The sequence below is a fragment of the Centruroides sculpturatus genome, unplaced genomic scaffold (genome assembly GCF_000671375.1).
Source record: "Centruroides sculpturatus isolate CEXI.00-Female unplaced genomic scaffold, Cexi_2.0 scaffold1834, whole genome shotgun sequence".
Classification (NCBI taxonomy): Eukaryota; Metazoa; Arthropoda; class Arachnida; order Scorpiones; family Buthidae; genus Centruroides; species Centruroides sculpturatus.
In genome coordinates this window covers 80730-104913 of record NW_019385978.1, presented here as the reverse complement: position 1 = coordinate 104913, position 24184 = coordinate 80730, and the positions used below count along the sequence as shown (strand labels likewise).

General features: G+C 30.3%; 1 protein-coding gene across 2 annotated transcripts in view; it reads left to right on the top strand.

Moving 5' to 3' along the window:
• LOC111612908 (TGF-beta receptor type-1-like) overlaps positions 1 to 24184 on the top strand; it is a 56086-nt gene that overhangs the window by 8011 nt on the left and 23891 nt on the right. The window contains exons 2-5 of one of the 2 annotated variants that reach the window (XM_023354198.1): positions 14897 to 15142; positions 18801 to 19031; positions 20873 to 21040; positions 21499 to 21780. In XM_023354198.1, coding sequence (XP_023209966.1) covers positions 14897 to 15142; positions 18801 to 19031; positions 20873 to 21040; positions 21499 to 21780 — 927 coding nt within the window. Of the gene's footprint in view, positions 1 to 14896; positions 15143 to 18800; positions 19032 to 20872; positions 21041 to 21498; positions 22157 to 24184 lie in introns of those variants that run through there. The other variant, XM_023354197.1, reaches the window with a different exon arrangement.

Below are 24184 nucleotides of genomic sequence, written 5' to 3'. Positions count from 1 at the left end.
CTTCCGTTGCAGGAAGTAACTTTTTATCAGTTTCCCTCGTTTAGAAAAACCTAATTTTCCCACCAAAATCAAATAATATTTTTCGTTTAAATTTTAACAATTTAATTTAATTATTAATTAGTTACAGGGGCTATTCAGATCTCACACTTCTTTATGTAAAGCATTACTAATGTTATGGCTTTTTTGCCCATAACTAATAATAATCCTGCTTTTTTATCCATTTCTTTTATGTTATCTTTATTTTTTCCATAATACTATGTTTTGTTTGTTGTTTCTATAACATTTCTACAATCATGACTATACTATATAGTGACAAAACAATATAGGGATGCTATCAAAATCAGGAATTTATCTCTAAAGCTGACTAATAATAATCAGAACTCCTACTTTATAGGATCCACTACATGATCTCTATGTAACAATAAAAGAACATTTTCATTCAGTAAGTTTTATGCAATACAGGTTTAGCATCTCTCTTGTGCAATGGATTTGGGATTGGGATTGTGATGCCAAAGTTCTTTGGAACAAAACCAGCTCTTGTAGATGAAAGTAAAGAAGGATTTCAAATAAAAATACTAGAGCAGTTGTACATCTGTTGCCTTGGTACTTAAATGTACTTAAATATAATTAATGCCAATAATACAATAACAGGACAATTGAAAGACTGTCTTAAATCTCCTTGATATCAAACACACAGTAAATAGATTATTAGGGATTAATACATTTTAAGACTATGCAATAGTGAGTTTTTTTATGTCCTTTCTTATACCTCAGGAAAATAAGTCTTACGGCAGAGTCAACCTTTTATTAGAGGTGGCTCATCTGCCTTACTATGAAAAATGTTACAGGATTTCCTTCCAGTGATGGCACAAATAAAAAATATAAAATACATTTTACAGGCCTTGGGAGTCACTCACTTTTCTTACTTGCACTCACTTTTTTGAAGTATCCTCACTTTTCAGGTCATTTTTTCACTTTTTTGGTCATTTCCATGTGCTCAATTAAGATATGGAACCACTCAAAAATAATTTTAAAGCCAAACGATCTGCCAAATTATCAGACTATTGGATTAGAATTTTCTGGAAGAAAATACTCAGCCCTGAGTGGGACTCAAAATCACAACTTCTGCTTAGTGTTGTTAGGTTATAGTAAACAAAAGTTCCTTTCACGTATGTAAAGTCTTTCATGCATTTAAAAAATCCCTCTCATTATAAATTCAGAAGCCAAAATTGAGCCAATATCAATTAAAGTTATGTACTCATGCCATATTGTGATTATTAGCCAAAATCTAGTTCTTCAGAGTTGCGTTTCTATCTATGGGGATTAAAAATAAGTATTTTAATTAAGCATCCCTACGTTTTTGGCTGTTTTCTAACAAAATCCCTTTGTAGGGAAAAACATGTTATGCTGAGGGATTAATTTAATTAATTAATCTCTCAAGCTGACAACACTGCTGCTGCTTCTAAATTTAAAATATATTATAATTTTTTAATTTATAATTTGAAACCGTGTTTTGTAATTTGTTTGTTGCTCAAACAGTATTAAGTGTGATAAATTTAAACACTTGGTGTTTTTTCATCTTTACTTAGTTTATTTAGTTAGTTATTTAGTATCAAATAAATAAAGATGAAAAAACGCCAAGTGTTTAAATTTGTTACACTTCATAGTGTTTGAGCAACAATATATTATAATTATTAAAATTAACACGAGATAGTGGCGTAACCTCCTACCTCTAGACAAATTATTTCATTTCTGACCATTTAATTATTCTTGTTATAGCCCAATAATTTGGCAAATCATTTGGTTTTAATTAACAATTGGATTATGGAGTTTTTGTTTACAAGAATATTTTTTACTTTATCTATCTTTAAATAATTTCATAAACTTGAGTTAAATAGAATAAAGTTCTTTTAATGATTTCATGGCATATTGTTAACGTTTAATCACATCTATATATTCCTAAATGTATATGTAAATTGACTACAAGTATAGTTATTCCGTGTAGTAAGTATTATTTTCATAAAATGTGTGATTACTTTATTTGTGAAATATCCATTTTTTTAATCTCTTCTCTGGTGCTGATTATAAGTGTGCATTAATTGAGACTAAAAAGTAAACGAAAATGTAAATTCATATTTACACATCAAATCTTTTAATTTATTTGGTAAATTTTAAGTGTTGTAAAAAGTAAAACACGCGATTGCTGGTGGGAAAAATTTTCACACGCTTCCCAAAAGATTAACAATGTTGTAATGATGTTGCTTTTTATTCATCTGCAGGAAAAAGTTCCTTGTTACTTATGAAATCGTTAATAAAACATTATTATACTTATACTATTTGAAATCTGTTTATTTCAGATTTATTAATTTATTTTGACACATATTTAATCAATATTTACACATCTTGAAGCATCGAAAAATAAACAATTTCTGATCATGATAGATGTCCAGTGTAGCCAAATTAGTGAAATCAGCATTGACTCTCTCTCATGGCAATGCTGATATGGAACAGGGATTTTCAATTTTACGCCGTGCACTTCCTCCTGATAGAGCATTAATGTCAGAAAGAGTGCTTAAACCAGAAAAAAGTAGAAGAAAGTGAAATACATGTGACATGCCAAGTTTTGTTAAAAGCAGCAAACAAAAAAAAACTGGAGAAGGTCATTAACAGCAAGAACATGAATGAAGTACAGGCAGCACATGTAATGCTTGTTAGTGTTAAAAGTGTTAAAAATCAAGAGGAACCAGAAAAGAAGGATGCTGAAAACTTTCAGAATAATCAGAATGAAAGAACATTTTTTATTACTGATTATTTACAGGTGCCAAAGACTTTTTAAGTATTTATAGTTTACTGGAAATACAGTAGCTTCTTGTTATATCGTGCTTGTCAGGAGACAAAGAAAAAAGCATGATATAACCGAGTACTAAAAATTCTATGCTTATACTAGACAGATTATATATGCTATGCAATCTCTATCTTCTATTTTTTCATCAGCAAGTGTTTTTGATATGAAATAAGCTTAGTTTTTCAATATTGAACTTTATTCTTGGTAATATCGTATTAATTGACATTTATGTAAACATCGATAACACCAACGCACATTTAGCATTGTTTATTTAACAATGTCATGTAAAGACAAATACTGTTGATATAAAAACAAAATATCAGTTACAATTTTATTATACGGTACAGTATTATACAGTATTTAATAAGCGATTTATTTTCACAATAAAGCGCTTATAAAAAATTTGTGTAATATGTTTTCCAGTAAAAATTATAAATGCTGTAATTGAAAATTTTTAAAAATAAATATGGAACATATAATAGAACAATCAAAATTTATAAAAGTACAGAGAGTAAAAATTCTCTAAAGAGCAAAATAAAGTTACTACTGTATAAAAACTTTCTGTTCAGAATTAAAGAAATCTTTTCCTTACACATTATGTGGTGAATTCGAAATTTCACACCTTTATGTGAATTGACACAATACCATCAATTTTCATAAAGGTGTGAAATTTTGAATTCACAGAAACTTATAAATGAGGAGATGGTACTTAAAACTAACAAATAAAGAGTTTTTAATATCAAAAGGAAACAAATGACAATTGATATGTTTACCTGTTCTGCATATTTAGATCTTGATGAATTTATTGTATCACCTTCAGTGGTAGTTTCAAGGACAATGTTAGAATTACTGTATTTTGTTGCAAATAGAAAATCAATGGCAATTGGTATTTTAAAATTTGGAGGACTAAAAAAACGGGATATATCCAAATCTGCGATGTAACAGAATGGCTATTGTATTACAGTATATACTCGGGGTGGCCAAGCTCCTTGATAGTCCGAGCCATTTTTCAAAATTTGAAATTTTTTGCGAGCCGCAATTAAATACGTATTAAAAAGGTATGCGAAATTTCCAGATTACAAATTATATCCGTAGCAAGAGTGATACAAATTGTTTCCTCCAGAACACAATGTCAACTGTCCATTGCAATGACAGTTTACAAATTCAAAATTGGTCTGGAGTCGGTCGATAACGGACGATTATGCCACTGTTTATGTTCGTTCGCGCAGTTTTCGATGAGTCATATCATTCTTAACTTGGACGGTAATGAAATTTGTTACAACGTTGCACTTAGTCTTTCATATTTGTTGTTAGTAATTTAAAAGACATTTTGAAACACATACAAACGATAATAATTTTTAAAAATATAATAACACAAAAATGAAAAGGGAACTCGGGTACATTTATCGAGAGCCACAAATAATCCTTTAAAGAGCCGCAGGTTGGCCACCCACACCCAGGCATTTATATACAGAAATGCTTAAAATGTATTTAACCATAACAGAATAAAAAGAGAAAAAAACCAACTTTTACTGCTATTTTGCTGAGTTTTCCTTCCATGTTTTCATTTTGTTTTGTCACTATTACATTCACTTTTTACTCACTGTTTCTGTATTTCAACTCACTTTTCTCACTTTTTCATAGGGAAAATGGCACTCTGAGGCCTGGTTTTATAAAATTGCCAGGACTATAATTGTATAACATATAATTGTAAAATTAATACGGAAGGAAGTCCTATAACATTTTGTACAGTGAGGTAGTTGAGCAGCCTCTAATAAAAGGTTGACTTTGCTGTAAGACTGTAATGCAAAGGATAATATTAAGACAAAATTTGATAAAAAAGAGTTACTTGTTGAATTTTATGTTAGAGAGCTTCTTGGGCTGGTTATAAGGAATGCTACAGAAATGAAAAGGAAGGTAAATATTCTACACAATTATATGATAAACTGGAGTCTTATTTGAGAGCATTAGAGTTCATTGGAATGAGTTTGTATAAATACCCAGCAATGTTGTTCCCTCTTATAGAATTCCATGTCCCAGAAGAGATATTAGAAGTGTATTACTATGTCATAAGAAAAATACTGACAATAACAAATTAAATAATATTTATACTGAAAGATTGAAAAACTTATTTTTATTTTTGAAAAATGACGTTGAAAGTGAAGATAGGATTTAAACAAAATGAGAAGTTTGCATAAAAAGAAAGAACAAACAATACTACCAATAAATATACAAAAAAAAAACCTAAGTCCTTCCAGTAACATAATATTTTTATGAAATACTAATGTTTTCCATCTTCTCCTGAGATCTGCATCAGTTTAAAGATAAGTTCTATAATCGAATGCATCAATTTGAATTTGTATTGTTCAAATTCAAATAGATAATCACTGAATGCCAACTGATGTTGTATTGTCTGTAGGAGAAAAGAAGAAATCTATCAACTGTGTATTTTGTAATAATCTTCATGCAGATTAAAAGATACTTCAAAACTTGATGAGATTACAATAAAAGCACCAGTTGTTAGTTGGTGCTTTTATCATCATCCTCATGAGAGCAGTGTTTCCAAGCTCAGAAAATTCCACTTCAACAAAAGCAAGAAATTTGAAGAAAAAGTGGGACTGTTTTGTTTGTTTGAAAATAGGTCATCGTGCAAAGACATACCACAAATGTTAAATGTATAGTTTGTGAAGAGAGAAGCACTGGACAGTGATGGATCCTGAAATATCAACTAACCAGAAGAGAACTAAAGGACAAAAGAGAAAATATAAATAAAAAGCAATATGTAACCTTATCAAATTGTAACAATTCTGAAGAGATGTTGCTTGAAACTTGAGAGTAAAACTGAAGTCAAATGATAAGTATTGTGTAGTATGAGCTCTTCTAGATAATGAATCTCAGCTTTCTTACATTTTGAAAGAAGCTACAAAAAAAATGGGTTATAAACCAATAGATTCTGAACTTTGATACATTATTTATTCATAAGTGGATTATTTCACAAAAGACAGTTATACAATGTACTCAAGATTAAATCTTGAGTACATTGTATGAGTACATTGACATAAACATCTTTTAATTGTTTAACTGTCAATTAAAAGATCTAAGACTAAAATGTTATGGGACTAAATGGGACTTAGGTTAAAATGTTATGGGACTAAAAGTCCCATAACATTTTAGTCTTAGATCAATCTGTTAAATATGATAGATTACCCATACTGAAAAGAAGAGCTGAGCAAGAGAGATATTTGACTTTATGGAATAAGGACAAAATACCCAGAAGTTGAACTGTTATTAGGAGTAGATGTTTACAGACATCTATTTCTAATAACATCTCCTACAGAAGAATTAGGAAACCATGTTATCACTTGTGGTATAAAGAAACATTTAAACTAAATTCTTTAACCAAAATTAGACCAGTATTTAATGTTTCATGCTGAGGAAAAGGTTGTGTTTCTCTGAATGATTGTCTAGAAAAGCAAACAAACTTGATAAAACAGATTCTGCTAGCACTTAGGAGGTTTCATAAAGACAGAACTACAGTTGTTTCAGATATAAAAAGCTATCTTAAAGTTGCAGTCACAAAGGATTCTAAATAGCAAAAATTTTGTTTTGTATAAAAATATCTGTCTTTATATTGAGGAATAGCTTTCTTGTTCATGAAGAACTGTTCTGCTAGGATTATAAATAATTTCTCCTGTTTTCTCTCATACAAGTGTCTAAGTTTAGATATCCTAGTCTTAATTTTATTTTTAATTTTTGATTTTTGCATATTTATTTGATGATGATTTGTGTTTGGCCTATTGTAGTTTTTTTTTGTATCTCAAATATTATTGGTTTGGAATATACCTGATAACTTGTGAATTGTGTCTTAAAAATATTTGAACATATGCTGTTTTTCAGTTTGACTTAAAAGTTTATAAGCATTTACAGTTGTTCTACTTGAATTGTCACAATGTTGAATGTAGTTGATCTGAAAATGGGATGGTAAAATCCTGAAAATCATTTAATTAAATTAAATTTTGACTCCTTTAACTTTTTAGAGTTTCTTCCTTTCTAATATATACTCATAGAATTGTCTTTCTGTTTTGTGTTTGTTAATTTATTTATAACTGCAAATTTTTCTCCTAGTCATTATGAAAAATCATAAAGTATTAGTTTTTTTAAAATAGAAAAATTATAATCTTTCTTCTAAAGAAAACTTTAATGAAATATATAAATAAATACATGGCTTAACGAACATACAGTACTTAAACCCCTAGAAAAAGTTTTTGAACATAGTAGAAAAAAATGAAATTAAAATTGTTTTGTATTTTGTTGGGCTTTTGTTGGCCTTAATATCTTTAATGTGGGATGACACTGATTTAACAAGTTCTGAGCAATAGTCATCATTTATTTCTTTCCAACTATGCAACAAAACAGCTTTCAATTCTTCCTTTATTTTTCATCTAGTAACATTTTCAGTTTAGCCCACAGATCAATAACATTTAAATCAGGGCTCTTTGATGGTCAATGTAAATATTTAATGTTTTATTTTTTCAAAAATTCTTCTACATTTTTCATGCAATGACAACTTGCATTATCATCTTGGAGAACAACTCCCTCTTCTTCAAATTGATTTTCTACCTTAGGAATCAGAAAAGTGTCCAAAATTTCTTTGTACATTTTGCTACAGTTTCTTTTAGAATACACAGTTCTTCATTGCCTTTTGCTGACTTACAACTCCATATCATAAGATCAACTGGGGATTTCTTATGCAAAAGACATTCATGTCAAAACTTTTTATCTGTTCTGCACCATACACATTCTCCAGCATTGTCTCCACCAGGGTTGTGGAGTCGAAGTTGGGAGGACTTTCTGGCCAGAAGAGTCGGAGTCGACACAATTTTCCTGACTCCAACTCTGGCATTTTAAATTTAATTTAGTTTTTTGTTTTATTTGAATGAAAGAAAATTAATTTTATATTTAATAATTTTTAAAAATGTTTTTGTATTTTGTTACAATTCATTTATTTTAAATACAAAATACACCAATTTAATTTATTAAATATGTAGTATTCTTTGTAGTATTTGTGTTTAGTAGTTAAATTATTTTGAACCAATTGAATTTGAATATTTTTGATTCATTCCTTTATTATCCCTGCTCTAAATAAGTACAGCGGTGCCTCATATAATGTACTTAATCTGTTCCAGGTGCACGTCCGTTAAGTGAAAAGTCCGTTATACGAAACGCATTTTCCCATAGAAATACATGTTAAAACAAATAATTCGTTCCACACCATAAAATAATCGTACTGTACCATAAAATAAATGAAAATGGAGCAGTCACCAATTATGCCGGGTAGACAGATGTTGTGAGGAGGAGGTGGAGGAAAACTTACTTCACACATTCATACAGATACAGACTTTTTACACATTGCAGCGGGTCTTTTTTTTATTGTTTTTTAATCGGAGTCAGATTCAAGAGAGACTACTGGAGCTTGCAGGGTCAACTCCTCTTGTTCCATCCTTTGTCTTTTGGCAGCTGGCTTCTTGAAAAACATGTCCAAAGTGATCTGTTTCTCTCTCTTCTTCAACACCTGTCAGAAATGATGGGCAAGGGTGTCATTGTAGAGATCATTGATCCTGTTGGCCTCAATTGTGTTTGGATAGTGAGTGTTGGTAAACTCCTGAACCTCTCCCCATTTACAAGGAAGTTTTTGTCAACTTTCACTCCTTCTGATGATTTCTTGCTTTGTTTTAATTGAAATCACCTTTCTGTTTTTTAGAAGACATGATTTGCACAACACTTAAATAAATATAACTGCACTGAGGTGATGTACGTAATAAACAAGGGAGCAAGCTGAATCCCAACAGGAGCTCTGTACTTCATATATACTAATAATATATTCTAATAATACTAATATATTATAAAAATAGCAGATTGTCATTGGCAACGGCAAAAGTGTGGAAACATCATTCGCACTTGTTTGCAGAAAGATCGTTGTTCGCCTCATGTAACTGCCGAATGAAAAATCTGTTGTTCACAGCCAGTCCGTTGCTCGAGTCACGTAACTGCCAAACAGAAAGTTTGTTATTTGAGGCGTACGTTATACGAGGCACCTAAATAAACATCTCCAAACCCGATATCCAATATAGTAAGACACCAATCGAATGCTGTAAATTAATCGGGCTATTTTTATGCTAAATTCTAAATAAATTACGTAATTAATTTGGAATTTAGCATAAAAATAGCCCGATTAATTTACGGCATTCGGTTGGTGTCTTAATACGAGGCACCACTGTACTTATTCTGCATGAGCCAGACTAATTGATCAGAGTATATATTTTTTTTTTCTGGACAAGGTGCTGAAATACTGTGCACTTTTTAGTTGGGCTAACTTTTCTGCTATGGTGAAATTGAAATGCAAAAGCTGTAAAATAAAGATATCAGATGTAGAATTTTATTGCTCCTTTTTTTCCTCTTATTAAATATTTGCTAAAATTAATTTTTTATACAAATAAATATTAATGTAAGTTAAATATTAAAAATAATAACTATAAAAGTATTTGGGTAAATGCCCGGGGCTCCTTTTATAGTTCAGAGTAGGGTATGAGTGCCTCTGCCCCTCATAAAATAACTTATTTAATTTTGCCAGAGTTGGAGTCAGCCTACTAAAATTATCAGGAGTTGGAGTCGAATGTTTTTTTTATCAATTCTACAGCCCTGGTCTCCACATCCAACACAGTGTCTACTTAAGGAGAAAGCTATTTTTTCAGAAGAATCATTAATGGTCCATTTTTGACAATGCCTTGTCCATTACATTTGTTTTTTTGTGTGTTGTTTCATCATAAATGGTTTTGTTTTGGCTTTAAAAAGCTTGTAGTCTATTTCATATAATCAGTTTCAATTCCAGAAGGCATCCTGAACTTTCCACTTAACATTTAATTCTTTTGGTGTGGCTTTTTGATTTTGTAGGCAGATGTATCTTAAGACATGATCTTGATTCTTGCTTGTTGCTCTCAGTCAGTTCTCTTTAATGTTTTACACTTTCAGATTATTCATATTTCTTCCATGTGTAATTTATTATTGAAACAGCACAACCAAGCTGTTGAGAAACTTCTGAGTTTTCTCTTTCAGAATCAGTCCCAATTTGGTTTCAAAAATCTTCACTGTATCCTTTAATAGGATCCATTTTAAAGCAATGTGAAGGCAACAACAATGAAAATAGATGTACATAATACTTTGACAACTAATTTTCATAAACTAATGTTATTGTTGTTACCAAGAGTGCTTTAACACATTTTTTTCTATTGTGTTCAAAAAATTTTTCCATTATGATGTTTGCATAATAAAAGATCTTATCATTAGAAATAAGCTCCAGAATTTTTATTACTCTAGGATTATTTGTTAACAAATAGAAAAAATTTTTGTAATCGATAATTTTCACATAGCTGTTGCTATTCAAAAACTTTTTTCTAGGGTTATATGACATAGCTGATGTAAGTACAGTAGAGCGTCGATTTTCGGAATCAATTGGGGACTGGGGTTGTTCGTATAACTGATATTTCGGATAACCGATTTATGTACGAAAAAGTAGTTTAATGTATCCGATGTTGAAATTTTTCTCAGTTGCATGTTGCTTCACGTTGAATTTTCATCGATGTTAAGCCTAACAAAGAATATTGTATCGTCAAAAATTATTTTTTTATTTTGTACAAACAAAATAAATATATTGAAAAATATAAAAAATTATACTTCAGATGTTAATTTAGTATCAAAAACGTAAAATATTTGAGTAGCCCAAGACATAGCCAAAGATTGAAGCGCCACAGCACTGGCGAAAATTTAAATTTGCCGACTGGAATTCTTTCGGATGATTGACTTTCGGAAAATCGATTCTCTACTGTACTAGCAGCCATATGGTGATGTGAAAATAGAAATTGTTTTTTGTGTAGATTTATTTGTGGTGACAAACATGCTAAACAATTACTACAATTATTGAAAAAACAATATTATTACTTTCAGAATATTTTGTCAACAAATGATTCTTGTGTTTTACAATTTTTAGGAATCAATAAAACAAACAAAATTTTACTGTATATTTTATATTACAGTATAAAATTTTAAACATGCATTAAAAAAATTATAATCATATTTTGAATATTAAAGAATTAGTTTATTTAGGAATTAATCATTGGAAAAGGAAAGTATGGAGTATTGTATAAGTTTTTATACAGAGTTTTAACTGCTAATATTTGTAAAGGAATACTCTTGAATTTTTAGAAATCCAGAAATTAGAACTACACCTATTACAAAGTAAAACTTCACTTATTTTAGTTGGCTATATTCAGTTGATATTTCTTATTGTAAATATCTCATGATGTTCAAACAGCAAATAGCTCCTTTTCTTGTAGTTGATGTAATATGAAAGGCATTGTAAACAGGACTTTTGAAAGTATCTGAGCATTTTATGAATATATAAAATGTCTTAATAGAACTGTTGATTCCTAAAGATATAATTTTTATACAGTACATAAAAAATCAATATTTTTTAATCATTTATTATGTTGAATCTTTAATGTTGCTTTTTAGGTGTTTAAAATTAAAATTCAAAGATGAGCAAGATATCTGCTCATCTTCAGGAATCAATTACTTCTTAAATAGTAACGTTAAATGTTAACACAAATTTTTTACTTAATTTTATAATGTTTCAACAATATTTTTCAGAAAATTTAAATCTATAATGATAAGTTAGATAGACTCAAAAGAGTTTGTTATAAATATTTAAAGCAATAAATTGCATGTGTCTTATAGCTTTAGTTTGAGTTGATGTTTTTCAGGTTTTGTAGTGTGAAATCTGGAAATAACATTGGATACAAATACATTACTATTTATAATTTTTGGGTAATATAATTAACTACTAAATCTAAACTCCAAATTCTAAATGAATATTTTAAGATTATGTTAGAAATATAAATTTATTACTTATATTGTAACAAACAAATTTTTTATTTAATTGCTTGTTGATAAAAATTAAAAATTAATTTCCTATTCTATTCCATTTGACTTGAAAAAGGAATCCTACTCTTTATAACATATCTTCAATTAGAAAAATTTTAAATTTATAGTAAATATCATTCTTAAGTTAAAATTAATATTTATTTTAACCGATAAATATATATTATATTTAAATAAAATCTGGCTGATGATAATACTTTTGTCCTAGAAATAATCTATATAAGTCATTGAATTTCAAAGATTTATTTTTTTATCATCAGTAATTTTATGAAGTAATTTAAAAATAAAACAAAATGTTTTATAATATTATAATTTTAATATTCACTATTCAAAATTGAATAGTGAATAATAGAATCAGAATTATTAATGGCTTATTAAATGTTTACCAATATTTAATAAGGACACAAAAAATAGAAATATGTTACATAGGTGTATAAGCTTAAATCTGCTGTTTTTTAGTCAGAAAAACACATGTTTTTTTCTTAGAAAGCAAAAACAAATTTATTCAAAGTACTTTCCCTCACTAGTGACACATTTGTTCATCTCTCAGGCAATGTGTGGATACCATGCCAAAAAAATTTCTTTTCTTTTGAGGCAAACCACTCATCAAGCCATTTTCGGACGTCTTCGTAAGAATCGAAGTGCCGCTCAGCAAGCGCGTGGCCCATCGATGAAAAGAGGTGATAGTCGGAAGGGGCCAGGTCTGGTGAATAAGCGGGATGGGGTAGCACCTCCCAGTTGAGTGTCTCCAAGTAGTTTCGGACCAATGTTGACACATGCGATGGTGCATTGTCGTGGAGGAAAATCAGCTTGTCGTGTCTTTGCTGATAATCCGGCCTTTTTTCACGCAGAGCACAGTGCAATTTGATCAGTTGTTGGTGGTAGCGGTGAGCATTGACAGTTTCACCAGGTTTCAACAGCTCATAGTAGACAATACCCTGCTGATCCCACCAAACGCACAGCATTGTCTTCCGTCCAAAGCGATTTGGTCTTGGGAAAGATGTTGATGGTTTGCCTGGATCAACCCACGATTTCTTGCGTTTAGGATTCTCAAAATATATCCATTTCTCATCGCCAGTTACAATCCGATGCAGAAACGACTTTCTTTTTTGTCTGGCGAGCAAGATTTCGCATGTGTTTTGGCGTCGCTCCATCTGCCTATCGTTCAATTCATGCAGCACCCATTTTCTGATCTTCTGAATCTTTCCCATGGCACGTAGACTCATGGAAATGGCTGGTTGAGTAACACCCGATTGCTCGGCAAGCATTTTTTGCGATTGGGTATCGTCCTCAACCAAAAGAACCTGCAGTTAATGGTCCTCAACCTTCCTGGGCCAATTTTCATGCTTCTTGTCACTCAGGTAAAAATTTCCATCTTTGAACTGATAAAACCAATCTCTACATGTGGTTTCCGATAAAGCTCTGTCTCCATAAGCCTCCACAAGCATTTGATGTGCTTCGGCAGCCGATTTCTTCAAATTAAAGCAGAAAAGCAAAGCTTGCCGCATATGCTCTTTTTCTGGCACAAAAGTAGACATGATTACCAAAAAAAAATATATGTTGTTGTATGAAATATCTGATGATGTGCACTGATTAATGTTGACAAGACGTCAAAATCATCAAAAAAACAATATGGTGTCGTCATGGTAACTTAATACACTCGCTTACGCCATCTATTAGCAAACAGCAGATTTAAGCTTATACACCTGGTATATAGGTCTAATATCAAAATTGTTTATGGAACAAATATTAATTATCCTTAGATTCCTTCAAGACACCAGAATTTGAATGATATCTAAATAATTTTAAGTGATACATTCAAAGCTAATTTTTTTATGAATGGAGCACTTATCTAATGAGCTGTATCAAAAGTTCACTTCAGTTTGCAAGCTTTTTTCATTAAATGATTCATATGCACAAAAAGTATACAGTAAATAGGGATTAGTGGAAAGATTGAAACTTATATGCATATTAATCATATTGAAGATTAATTATGATGATGATCTGTAGCAAAACTTCTGATTTTATCAGTATATTTTTAGGAAAATAAATGATTTTCTGGAACTTGTCTGCAAACTCCAGTTTGGGAAGTGCTGATCTATGTATGGAATAAATTAGATTAAGATATGAAAGTAAATTATGAATCAGTTATCAAGATTCTTCTTATATATATGTGATATTATTATGAAAAATCATAAAGTATTAGTTTTTTTAAAATAGAAAAATTATAATCTTTCTTCTAAAGAAAACTTTAATGAAATATATAAATAAATACATGGCTTAACGAACATACAGTACTTAAACCCCTAGAAAAAGTTTTTGAACATAGTAGAAAAAAATGAAATTAAAATTGTTTTGTATTTTGTTGGGCTTTTGTTGGCCTTAATATCTTTAATGTGGGATGACACTGATTTAACAAGTTCTGAGCAATAGTCATCATTTATTTCTTTCCAACTATGCAACAAAACAGCTTTCAATTCTTCCTTTATTTTTCATCTAGTAACATTTTCAGTTTAGCCCACAGATCAATAACATTTAAATCAGGGCTCTTTGATGGTCAATGTAAATATTTAATGTTTTATTTTTTCAAAAATTCTTCTACATTTTTCATGCAATGACAACTTGCATTATCATCTTGGAGAACAACTCCCTCTTCTTCAAATTGATTTTCTACCTTAGGAATCAGAAAAGTGTCCAAAATTTCTTTGTACATTTTGCTACAGTTTCTTTTAGAATACACAGTTCTTCATTGCCTTTTGCTGACTTACAACTCCATATCATAAGATCAACTGGGGATTTCTTATGCAAAAGACATTCATGTCAAAACTTTTTATCTGTTCTGCACCATACACATTCTCCAGCATTGTCTCCACCAGGGTTGTGGAGTCGAAGTTGGGAGGACTTTCTGGCCAGAAGAGTCGGAGTCGACACAATTTTCCTGACTCCAACTCTGGCATTTTAAATTTAATTTAGTTTTTTGTTTTATTNTGTATATATATACATATTAAAATATTTATTAAATTAAATTAACTAAAAAATTTTTTTTCAATTCTACAGAAAACAGTGTTAGTCATTGGAATCCATATTTAGGAAATACAGAATTGGCATTTGTCATTGCTGGGCCAATTTGTTTAGTTTGCATATTTTTTATGTTGGGTATGTCAATATGGCAAAGGAAACAACGATTACATCGATACAGGGCAGATGTAGAAATTGCTTCTGAAATAAATCATACTATTCTAGGACCTGGTTATTCATTGAAAGATATGATGATAGATACAACTACATCAGGTTCTGGTTCAGGTACTGTATTTAAAAATTAAAATTTTATTTTAATTCATTTGTATATAAAATAATACAATTAACTGCTTTAGTTGTTGTCTTATTCTAATGTAAAGAAAGTAGAATTTCATAATCATAATAGTAAACATTTATTATTACGTTTTACAGTAAGCTAATTAGAAGTTGATCTTAAAAATTTTCATAAAGATAATTTATAGAAAGATATAAATATACCCAAAATTCTATTTTTATATGATTTTGATTTTAACAGATTTCACTAAATTTGCTTTTTTAAAATTTCCATTTGATTTTAATTGTAAGAAAAAGTATTTATACTTCTTTTCTAGAAAATTGCTTTTAAAAATAATTCTTAGAATTTGCATTTAAGGCTGCTGAAATAATGAACTGGATGTGTGGGCATGGTTACTTTTGTCATTTTGCCCACAGTCTCACACTTTACTGTTTCTCCATAACAAACTCAGCTCTCTGCCTATTCTGTGGAGAGAATGGACAGCCAATAAAAAAACAACTGGGAAAGTAAGGGTTTCAGACTGACGAGTTAATCAGTATCACCATTTACCTATCACCCACCCCACCCAACCCTTGATGTCATTTCTTTTGAACATATAAATAGATAATTGTTGGTCCATCAGGTTGGTTTCCTGCTACTAATCAGTCATATAGTTATGTAATGCACTACATGATCAACTATGATCAAATTAATCCCAGATAATACCCAAGAATATAATGTTACATAAAGTTTGGGTTCAACCAAGTACCAGGCTGGGACTTTGATAGTGGTAAGAGTAATTTACATGAGTCTTCACCAAAAATCAGAAAAAAACAGAAATTGACAAGTATTCAATTAAACTAATAATAATATTTATTAAGTCAAACACTAATATAACAAGAATAAATATGAACATGATGAATTAGTACTAAAAATATATATTTCAAACTATATATATTGTAAATAATTTTTTTTTGTACAGAGTTGAATTGATTTGTTTTGAATATATTGTTTGGAAAATAAATAGATAAATATAATAAATATATATATTTATATTTTCCAACTTGGAACTTAAAACTATCTTATTCCTAATCTCCACAAAGACCAACTAAATCTAATTCAAAAGTACACAAAATATTTTCTGGTGACATTTAAGTGCATAGCCTAACTGTTACTAAAAGAATGCCAGAAAATTCTTTAAGAGTAGATCACCTCAGACTCAATGCTTGGACTCTTCAATCTCACATTCAGGAGTTTCACCTCACCTGTTGAATTGTTGCATTGTCTTTTTCTGGCTTAGGGTGATGTCACAAAGTCTAATGCCACCCTATCCTGTTTACATACTTAGACTAACAGTTATGTTTTTTTCTTTTTCAAATTATGTTGCAATTTTTCATAAATTTATTATTTGAATTTTCCATTTGATTACACTTCAATACATAATAGTTTTGGAATAGTTTTTGCTGTGTTGCTTGCATAGTAGCCTGTATAGTGTTACACTAGAATACAGTAATACCCCGAACTTACGTGATAGGTAGAACCGAGAGATAACCGCGTAAGTCAAATTCGCATAAGTCGGGGTATAATTTCGCAATTTGTGTAAAATCCAAGTCGGATGTATGTAAGCTAATAAATGTTCTCGTTAATCTTATCTCGTCTTTTGATTCGTTCATGGTTACAAGAAATCACCACACAGAGCCTCTCAAGTCTCCGTAGATATAACAAATACAGAAATAAATAACACAAAATAAATTGTAGCTATGTGTCAATTCTGCGTGACACATCCGAACATGTAAGCTGAACAATAGTGTGAGGGGAATGAGTAATCAAGAGTTGCGTGGCGCTCAAACAAAAGATGAATCTACGAGATTTGAAAATCGTGTAACTCTGGGTTCGCGTAAGTCGAGGTATTACTGTACTATAGTGTAAGGTTAGGGCCCTATTATAGCACACCAAATTGGACAATGTTTTGACTAACTCCAGTTTTTATTTCCAAGAAAATGACTAAACTGTCACCTTGACTCTAGATCAGTGATGAGCAAATTTTTCTGGTCCACAAGGGAACTTCTTCAGGTAGTCTTCTGGTTAGGTTAGGCTACTTTCAGTTTTTCTCATGGAGTTGCATTTTGCAAGTTTTAGTTGCAAAATACTAACATAATTGCCAATATAATAGGTTCTAAAATAATACATGCTGATATATGCACACTAGTAATGCAAAATTTATTGTGAACTTTTTACTGGTTAAGTTTGGTTTGAATGTTTTTCATCACAAATATCAGCTTAATTAAGGTTGTGCAAAATGGCATGAGGCAGAAAACAAGAGAATAAGATTGTTACTGAAGTCCCAAGTGTACATATTGGGAACTTGTCAGGCTGTGGGTTGCTCATGATTGCTCTATGTGATAGCTTAATGCCCCCTTATACAATGTAGTACTATGTACATGATTACTCCTTTGATGTTACCACATATATCAACATCACATTAGTCAAATACAGTGGTACCTCTGTACTCAATTGAACAATCACAACCTTCTAGAACAAATTTTTGGTTAATAACAAATATTTTTATTTTAATTTTGTTATCCATAAGAAAAGTTTTCTACGATAAAAATTGCAACTAATTTAAAAATAAAATGAAACCTTAGAGATGCTTACTTTCATTAGACAAAATTATACTCAATCCAGTTTGTTTTTTCGCTTAAATCATATAGACACAATCATCATGTTGGTGACACACAAAGATTTGTTATTTGTTGATTTTTAGCAATTTCTTCCTGAAATTTCTCTTTGTCAATAGCTTTTGAGTGTCCTGTATATTTTTTATCCTTTAGTTCAAAATTTCCCAAACAAAACTTTCAAAATCACATTTGACATGTCCAACATTTAGCAGCATCATCCCCATACACTAAGACTATTTTTTATTGTTTGTATAATGTTATATCTTTTACAAAACTTAAAAAGCATACATAATATGCCTAATATGCATTTTATCTGACATTTCAATTTGATTTTACACAAACAAAATGTGAAGTAAAGTTTTACAATAAGCTTCTAAACAAAGAATACAATATCACATTAGCAGTAATGTGTTAAATTTCAAAACTATCATAATTAAACTACACATCTATATATCTATAACAGAAATTACCCCAGTATGAAAATAGCAAATTCACGAACATTTTATTTGTTGAGAAAAACATTCTGTAACAAAGATAGCTATTAAAGCTGCATTAATTAAAATTTCTGCAGCATATATGAAAGGATTGCTGCAATTACTTTTGCATGTTAATCAAATCCTGCATTAGGCAAAACCATTTTAAACCAGTGATAACTGTATTACTATTGGATGTAGTACAAGATCAGTACTCTCAATCCATTATATATTAGTCACCCCTCAAATAAGATCACCCCTTGAGAAAACCAGTTTTACTTTAAGGTTTTTATTGTATATGTGTGTAAGCATACTTTACATTACCATATGTTTACAAGGTTTTACTTGAAATATCTGTAATGATTGTTTAAAGTTTTTTTTTTTTTTTTGTACCTTTTGTTATTGATAGGAAGTCTTTCTACTTTTTATTGATATTATCCTTAAATATGATTTATAAATTTCTTCCAATTACTTCATATTTAAAATTAAATGATTATTACTATTATTTTTTTTATTAGGTTTGCCACTACTTGTTCAACGTAGCATAGCACGGCAAATTCAATTAATTGAAATAATTGGCAAAGGAAGATATGGTGAAGTCTGGAAGGGTCGTTGGAGAGGAGAAGCTGTTGCAGTAAAAATATTTTCATCTAGAGATGAAAGATCGTGGTTCAGAGAAGTTGAAATTTATCAGACTGTCATGTTAAGACATGATAATATTTTAGGATTTATTGCTGCTGATAACAAAGGTAAGAAAACATTTTAAAATTATCATCAAAATTTTTAAGCTAAGAAATTCTATTGGTTTTCATTTATTTTCTGTTAATCTGTTGATATCTGAAATTGATTTTTTCATGTGCATTGTGACATATAATGAGAGATTTTACTGTTTTATCAATATGTTCTGAAAATGTGTGTTATCAAACATTACACCTAGGTCATTTATAGAGTTAACATAATTCAAAAGGTGTTTATCAATGGTGAAGGGAGGTGGAGGCATATTCCAAAATAGAGAAAAGCATTTGAGAATGATTTTTTTTAATNCACTGTGATTCACTCTGTTTCGTATGCAGACGACATAGTTATTATTGCGCCCACAGCAGTAGCTCTTAACAGGAAAATTCAAGTAATAACCAAATATTTCGAACAATTGAGAATAAAGATTAACCCAAAAAAATCAAATATAATGATTTTTAGAAATGGGGCTAAACTCCCCAGGAGAACTATGTCCTTCTACATTAATAACAATGAAATAAAATTGGTCAATGAAATTAAGTTTCTGGGGATTATCTTGACACCTTTACTGTGCTTATATATATATATATATATATATATATATATATATCAGCAATATAACATACCAATTTTTTATTTAGTCAAAAATTTAAGTCTGTTTAAAATGATTAAAATATTTATCACAAAGATAATACAGTAGCCCTAAAAATTCTGGGCTTTTACTAAACAGATTATACATACTATGGAATCTCTATCCTCTTATTCTTTCATCAGTAAATATTTCTGATATAAAATAAGCTGAGTTTCTCAATACTGAATTTTATTCATGGTTATATTGTATTAATTGACATTTACGTAAACCTCGATACCATGAACGTTCGTCCATTTAGCATTATTGTTTCTTTAACAATGACATTTAAACACAAGTACTGTCAATATAAAAACAAATTATCAATTGAGATTTTATTATATGATACTATATTTCACAATTAGTAGCTTATTAAAAATTCATATAAATTATATTTTTCAATAAAAATTATAAATACAGTAATTGAAAATTTTAAAAATAAATATTTAACATAGAACATCAAAACCTATAAAATTACAGAGTAAAAATTCTCTAAAAAGCAAAATAAAGTTACTACTATATAAACATTTCACAACTTTCCCTTCAGAAATAAACAAATTTTTTCTTTATACATTATGTGGTGAACTGGAAATTTCACACCTTTATACAAAGGTGTGAAATTTCCAGTATTGCCTCAATTCACATAAAGTGTAAAATTTCAAATTCACAGAAACTTGTAAATGAGGTTAAAACCAATAAATAAACAACTTTTAATATCAAAATGAAACATAAATGATAATTGATCTGTTCACCTGTTTTGCTTATTTAGATCTTGACTAATTTATTGTTTCACTTGCAGTGGTAGTTTCAAAGACAATGATAGGAATAAAATACCATATTCCATTGCAAAAAAGAAATTCAATGGAAATTGATAATTTAAAATTTATTGACTCCAGTGCTTGTAAAATTTGGAGACCAAAACAAGTGTGATATATTCGAATCTGCAATGTATTATGTTAGGAGCTATTGTATTATGTTTGATATTTCTTTATAACATCCATATGATATTATGTTATGTGGATGTTAGATGTTACATAGCATATTAAAAATACACATGTTGCACATAACATGAAAATTTACTGCAACAAAATTACATTCTAAACCACATAGTATAACTCACAAATAGTTGAAAGTTTATTTGCTAGTATTAAAATAAATAAAATATAATAAATAATTATTTTTATTTGAATTTATAAAATTTTATAAAAAACTATAAAATTATTTTAGATAATGGTACTTGGACTCAGTTATGGCTAGTCACTGATTATCATGAAAATGGATCCTTATTTGATTATTTAAAAAGAACTACAGTAGACAGTGCTGGAATGTGTAAAATGGCTTATTCCATAGCCAATGGATTAGCTCATTTGCACATTGAAATTTTAGGAACTCAAGGTAAAAAAATTATTTTTAAGATTTTATAAATATTCAAAATCCTAAATTTTGAAATCTATACTTTTATACATATATCAGTTAAAAATTGAATAATGTATAAAAGAATTCAAGAATCATAATAAAGGTTAATTAATTATTAAGAGATACTTGTAACACTCATTATATTTATTATAAGAATCTCTTGATAAATTTGTAATAACAAAATATGTAATATTTACATGCTTGATTATTAAATTACACTTCTAATAATAATAAAACAAATTATTGATATTTGTATTGAATTTGTTTTGATTGCATATCTAAATATTAATATGAACCTCGTGTAAATATTTGAGTATAATATTATTTTCAGTTTAAAAAATTTCTCCTATAATTCTTGCAATATGAAGTGAAATATCAATAGAAAATGTAAAAAATAATTATTGAAAGTTAACTTTCATTTATTTTTCTATATTTAGGTAAACCAGCCATTGCACATCGTGATTTAAAAAGTAAAAATATTTTAGTCAAAAGCAATGGAACATGTGCTATTGCTGATTTAGGACTAGCAGTTCGATATGACTCAGTCACATATTCAGTAGATATTCCACCCAATACAAGAGTTGGTACAAAACGGTATTTAGCTCCTGAAGTACTTGATGAGACTATCAATACCAATCAATTTGATTCATTTAAACGTGCTGATATATATGCCTTTGGTTTAGTACTTTGGGAAATTGCTCGACGATGCAATGTTGGAGGTCAGTACATTTTTCTATTTAAATACTCTTTTTTTGATATTATACACTGCTGGCCATTAAAATTGCAACACCAGGAAGGAATGATCGTATGAACATCAAAATCATATGAAAGGAAGAAGAGGTTGATATATGCAAATGATTAGTATTTCAGGTCATTTAGACAATGCAGGAGGGACAAATGACATCTGAAGCACTGCATAAAAGAAAAGTTGTGCAGTGGATTTCTCATTCAGAAATCATTTTGACTATTGAGAATGTGGATTATCGTTCCATGATATTGCCACTCGCACTGGGCGAAATCCAACCACTGTCATGCGAATATGGAATCGATGGGTTGCTGAGGGTCTTACTGAACAGCATGCAGGATCTCAACGCCCTCCCATGACTAATGCCTGAGAGGACAGACATATTGTGAGGTCGGCTGTGCAAAATCGTACAACCACATCACGGGCCATTAGTCAGGAAATGAGCTTGTTTGCAGCACGTCCAGTATCTGGTGTGATGATGTTTGCAGCAGTGTGGACTGTCAGCACTGCAACCATTACTTCGGCTTCCCTTGACAATGCAGCATAGAGAGAGACGGCAACTCTGGTGCACCCAATGACAAAGCTGGATACAGGAGTGGCACAATGTCTTTTTTTCAGACGAGTCCCGGTTCTGCGTGCAGCATTCTGATGGCCGTATATGTGTCTGAAGGCTCTCAGCAGACCGTTCGTCGCCTGCTTGCATTTGATATTGGCTTAGGGGCCCTGCACCTGGTGTGATGATATGGGCAGCCATTGGGTACATGACACACACATCTTTAGTTCAGATTGATGGTAATTTGAACGCAGATCGGTACATTTCTGACATCTTGCATCCAGTGTTGTGCCCTATCTTCGAGGCCTGCAAAATGCCATCTTCCAACAAGATAATGCAAGACCTCATGTTGCACATTGTGTTCTGACCTTCCTCGATACAGAGGATATTCAATGTTGCCCTGGCCTGCACGGTTTCTAGATCTCTCACCAATTGAAAACATTTGGTCATGGGTTGCTGAGAGACTGGCCTGCCACCCCCTCTCCTGCTAATACAGTTGACGAAATATGGCATAGACTTGAAGCAGCATGGAATGAATTGTCTGTTTCTGTCATCCAAGCCCAGTTCGACTCCATGCTTAAACAGATAAGGGCCGTTTTAGCCACCGGGGGTGGCAACTGTGTTTACTAATTTTGCACCCCTGTAAATCCCCAAACTGCTTGCAAATTTTATAATTTTGTCTTTATTGCTATACTGTTTATGTGCAATAAATATCTTTTTTTTTTATTTGCTTTCCTTCTTGGTGTTGCAATTTTAATGGCCAGCAGTGTATATGAAAGAAATAATGCATGTTATTGTATATATTATGGAATAATTTATAATATCAGTTTTATTGAGATTGCATCAAACTGTGTAAACCATAATCTTATTTAATACAATAAAAGCTTGATATTATGGACTTTGCATTATTATGGATGGCTGACATTTGACCAAAAGTATTGGAATTTTATAAGAAAACTCATCTGCTGTAACAGATTCCTTTATAACAGATTCTTGCTAGTACAGACTATTTTTTAGGTCCTGCAGACCACCATCCTTCTGTTATTGTAGATATTTTAGTTGCCATTTTATTTTGTAATAGTTGTCATTTTATTTACTTTATTTGAAAAAAATAAATACAAAAGTCATTTGTATTGTTTATCCAACACAATGTAGTGTAACTTAACGGTCACTTGGGTTTCTTGGCTTTCATCTTTGTTCTAGTTGATACGTGCTTACATCTCGCGTTTTGTGCTAAATATGCCCCTCTTTAGTCATCTAAAATTATTAAGAATAAAAAATCTTTTAACATGCAATACTTTAAAAAACCTCCTACACTATTTAAAAAGGATGTAGACAAATTAGTTAACTCACCAGCATACCTGGATATTACTGATTCGGCAATCTGAACAAAGTTTCATACAACACGCACTCAACCTATATGTATTCTGGCATGTCTACATATGTATTCTGGCATGTCTGTTTTGGCAAATATATCATTATTTGTGTTGTTAACTATTACATTATATTATTTCACATATTTTCTACATANACTGATTCGGCAATCTGAACAAAGTTTCATACAACACGCACTCAACCTATATGTATTCTGGCATGTCTACATATGTATTCTGGCATGTCTGTTTTGGCAAATATATCATTATTTGTGTTGTTAACTATTACATTATATTATTTCACATATTTTCTACATATGTATTCTGGCATGTCTGTTTTGGCAAATATATCATTATTTGTGTTGTTAACTATTACATTATATTATTTCACATATTTTCTACATATGTATTCTGGCATGTCTGTTTTGGCAAATATATCATTATTTGTGTTG